The 4702-nt window shown below is 46.3% G+C and overlaps 1 protein-coding gene across 1 annotated transcript in view; it reads right to left on the minus strand.

Annotated features, from left to right (window-relative positions):
- Positions 1-2467: 2467 nt before the first annotated feature.
- Positions 2468-4702, minus strand: part of SARC_00388 (hypothetical protein) — a 3955-nt gene continuing 1720 nt past the window's right edge. Inside the window, exon 3 of the mRNA XM_014305930.1 lies at positions 2468-4281. Coding sequence (XP_014161405.1) covers positions 2975-4281 — 1307 coding nt within the window. The 3' untranslated portion in view covers positions 2468-2974. The remainder of the gene's footprint in view (positions 4282-4702) is intronic.

Consider the following 4702-nt stretch of genomic DNA (forward strand, 5'->3'; position numbering starts at 1 on the left):
TATATATATATGTATATTTGTATAAATTATATATTGATATATATATATATATATATATGAACAAGGATACGATCAAGTAGACTTGATTCGCACATTCCGCTAATATGTAGTGTAAATTTTTCAAATGATTGTGGAAACTGACACTGTGTTTTCTGCCAAAGAAAATGTATATTGCCGTCCCATACTAAACTGAACTGGTAGGCGCTACAATGGCAGTGCTCATGTTCTGAGCTGTTTACACCTGACGAGCATAATCGACGTCAAATGAAGGGAATATCAAGCATGATAATTTTCAGCTACTTGAGTAGAGAATGATATCTATGTCTAACGAACTGTTTTCTACCCTTTCATCTCACTTTTTTAGGCTGTAAAACAACGCACACACATAACTCGGGTTGCAGATAATGGCGACGTGTTTGTGACACTCAGTGCACGTACAAGCAAAGCAATTGCGTCAGACGATAACTATCCCGATCTCCCGGAAGACAACACTGCGGCAGTCACGATACTGTACGAAAGCGATCAATGAAATATGACAAGGCTCAAGATATAACCTCAGTATATCATATGTAGTAAGTAGTCAAGGTTGTAATCCGGTATAGGATAGGTAGGGGTGTGATCCAAACATAATAGTGTAGTATATATGCAGGAATATAGGTATCGTATTGGCGTTCCATGACATCGATATGAAGGACTGTGGGAAACATCGCAAACTCACAAGGCAAATATGCCAATCTTCGTGTAGAAGCTCCTACATGGTTGTACATGCAACGGCACAGAAATGTGTGCCGAGACACGCACAAACACGACCGGGCGACCGGGGGTATACATATCCTCATAGTCACGCACACAGGAGTATGTGCAGTACAAGTGTGCCGGTCATGCCACTTGCAGTGTCCTAGCCTCAACGAATGTTAGTTGTTCAACTGCGGGGCGTTTGTTGAATACTTCATGGCATACGCGTGTGAAGTCATCGCGTTGTCTAGAGCTCGCTCCTACGACAATACAGATGCGCACACTCCCGCGAAGGCTATCACCTACTCACCAATGAGACATGTGGATGCACGGTAGGATCCGCTCACTTAGTGGTGTTGGGGCATTCCCAGACGTCCAGGGCCGTATGACTTATACACAAGCCTGCACAAGCGACCTCAAATTTGACCACAGTGTGTGAACTGAGTACTGAAGCTCACTTCAGTGCACAGTGAGATTGACCTGTTGCAGTCAATGGATGTGTGACCGGTGGCCGTGCCCATGGTCGACTGCCGCTGAACAAGTGGCAATGGAAAACGACTGAACTTTGGAACTGACGGTGTTGAAAGCAACTTGTGGACCTATCACAGTGACAGTCTGACATGACTTGTTTCCGTGGGGATCGGAGTATGTTCTTAAGCCCAGTCTATATAACTGCTAGTTGGTCTTGGGAAAGCTGATAGACGGGACTCAGAAGAGAATCTGCGAGAGTGAAGGTTTACGCGTGCTATAGCTAGTGCGTGTATCCAACCGGGAGGGATTGAGATGGAAATCGTGCGTCAAATTATGCGAAGAAAACTAGGGCGCTGTGGCGAGAACGCTAATAAAGGTGCTGGTAATAGTGAGTGCGAGATTTGAAGGAAGAAAGGTTTGACGAGACAAATAGCGGACAGCTGTGGACTCGCTGAGAACTTCGATCAACGTGTGAGAGCTCCATGACGTCGTGTGTTTGGAAATGTGTGGAAATAATAGAAAGAAAACACTCTGAACACCATGTTAGTATGCTTCTAATGTACACCACTCTAGTTCAAATCCATAAATCGGCAAGTTCTATTACTCTCCCAGTATGTGGTCCAGTAAAAACCCTATTTGGTACCAAAACCATCGCACATTCATTGCTGGGCCTTGTGCCTTATATGCATTGTCGTTTTCTCGATTATTCTCGTATGTGTTCACCACAGGATGTCTTAGTACTTCTTCGGACTGGCCTGAAATTGATACAACTCAACACGCTGGTGTGAAGTGTACCAATGAATATATCTCTGTGTTGTACTTGTTTTCGCTGGGATGCCCTGGATAAACGTGCAGTCACTGGCCAGCGACTCCTCACAGAAGCACTACACAGAACTCCGACGAAATGATTGGTTAAAGGAAGCATGGGATCTTTTTCCTGCGGCCATTGCCACTTTCGCAACACCCGACTCACTAGCTTATATCGCATCAGATCTGTTGAATGTATCTCCATAATAAACCCATCCTACGTAGACTGAACTTACATGCATGGTTAAGACCTCTCCGATGCAGATAATCCGGCAGCTTGGGGCTGACTCTGTTGCATATTTGCTGTTTGTACTAGCTTCGTCAGGATTCTACTACAAAAACACGACTCCAAACACCCCTGTGGTTCACCAAGTCTTGGGTTAGACTTTGAAGTTCGAGAGGCGCTTTTTGAATTTTTAACATATTATCTATACATATATATATTTATATACATCACGGAAAAATTTGCTACAGGACTAAAAACTGTTGATGTTGCCTTGTTATCACGCGGAACAGCCCTCCAGTGTAATCTATCTTCGTTTCTCATGTCTTGTGCGGTGCTACATCTCAAAAGGCTAAACACGAGCAATACTGTACAAGCATCTCATGCCCATCTGCCAATGCCGTTGAAAGCGGAGATTGCAAGAGCCTCTAAGTATCTCCGTCCACCCTCGACCGCCCACTCCACCAATTCACGGCAGAAGGACTTCACGCATACCCCATCCATACGGTAACACACCAAGCAAGGGTTTACTATGGCCAGGTATCCGCTCACACAAACAGTGGATATAGACACGGTGACTGGGCATGTGCATAGAACCCCATGGAAGCTAATTTGCACGTGTACATTCCCATGCATATCACCGTTCGGCCTTGAATGATGGCGACTATGCCCCGCATATACAATGCAGCATATGTGTGGATTTGGCACCAATACACCCTGTATGTACAAACGCTCCATCTACACCTTTGAACGGGAGCTTCTTGGTTTTAACAACGCGCTGATCTGATCACTGGATGCTTGGCCACGCATGTCAATGATATTGCCGGTCCCAAGTTTCACAGTCCTGCCGTTACCTGACGTTATAATATTACCCTTATTCTCCACGACGATATCAACTGGTTTATCCGACGCCGCTGCAAACTTGTTTTGGTAGGGTTTTGCGGCAGCTACTGTGGGGGCTAGTACGGGAGCTGCTACGGAAGCGCCATAAATCGAACCGCCCGCAGGCGCAGGGGGTCCTCCATACAACGACATAGTGGACTGTTGATTAATGCCGTACAGAGACTGGCTGCCGAAACCACCCGGGCCACCATACAAAGACATCTGCGACGCAGGCGCCATAGACTGTACGGGGTTGTACATCGAGTTGTTGAACATGCCCTGCTGCTGTCCGTACATGCTTTGGCCCATTGGAGCTGCGCCGCCGTACATGCTCTGGTTATAGCCACCACCCCCCATCTGCCCAAAGTCGCCTGGGCCATAACTCTCGTACATGACGTTCTGTTCTTCCTCCTCTTCCTTCGCGTTCTTCAGCTCCTCCTGCTGCTGTTGGATCTGTAGCTGCTTTTGCCTCTGCGCCTGTGCGTGTTGCAGCGTGGCTGTCTTCTTGGTCTTCGCACGGCGCCGGCTAAGCACCACACAAACACACACCAGACAACAACAACAGCAGCACACCACTCCCAGCACAACCCCAATGATAATGTACATGGTCGTGTTGTCGCCACCCTCACCCCCATCCTCACCCCCAACATCTTCGGCCGTGCCATTGGTCGCAGCTGCCTCTGTCTCCTGGACAGCGGGGGCGGGTATGGTCACGGTCTTCTCACCCTCTATCAGGTAGCGCGCGACTTTGATATTGTACAGCTTCTCCTGCATGACCAGATCAAAACGAGCCTTATTCAGCAAGTCCTTGTTATCTGGACTCATGCGCGTGATAGCCTTCGTCTGCACGGTCCCCGCGGCCAAGAAATTGGATACCTTGATACCTATCTCATCTCCGCCTATGGTCTCTGCCAGCTGTTCTCGAAACTCGAATCGATCAAACTCTTCCTTGGGTCCCCTGAGCGTGATAGTAACCTTTAACATTGTCGGCCCATCGTACAGCTCTTCCACCGCGGGTGCCTCTTCAGCAGCTGCATCGCCCTCTGCATCACCCTCTGCAGGCGCGTCTTCTTCAGCTGGTGCGTCTTCCGCGGCTGCATCGCCCTCTGCATCACCCTCTGCAGGCGCGTTTTCTTCAGCTGGTGCGTCTTCCGCGGCAGCTTCTATGGCATAAAGTATATATAATTGTAGATGAATAAGCACTGAAGTTCTATAAGATTGTCAAGTAGGGTCCGTGTGTATATATTAGAAAACATATCCACATAACTGTCATATTATAGTACTTATAGAAAGCGCTTTATATGTGAAAATAGGGTTGATGTCGATACCGCATTGATTCAAAACAATGAGCATATATACATAAATGGGTATGTGTAAAAGCATCCAACTACACTGTGCACACATGAGTAAGGTTCGCAGAATATAAATATCAACCTCTTTTAAGATCTTTCAATCACACATGCAATAACAATATGCAAAAACAACCACTGATATATAGAAGCATTGATCTATACAGATATATTATATATATATGTATATATACATATATATATATATATATATATGTAAATTTATATATCTTTG

Source organism: Sphaeroforma arctica (genome assembly GCF_001186125.1).
Source record: "Sphaeroforma arctica JP610 unplaced genomic scaffold supercont1.11, whole genome shotgun sequence".
NCBI lineage: Eukaryota > Ichthyosporea > Ichthyophonida > Sphaeroforma > Sphaeroforma arctica.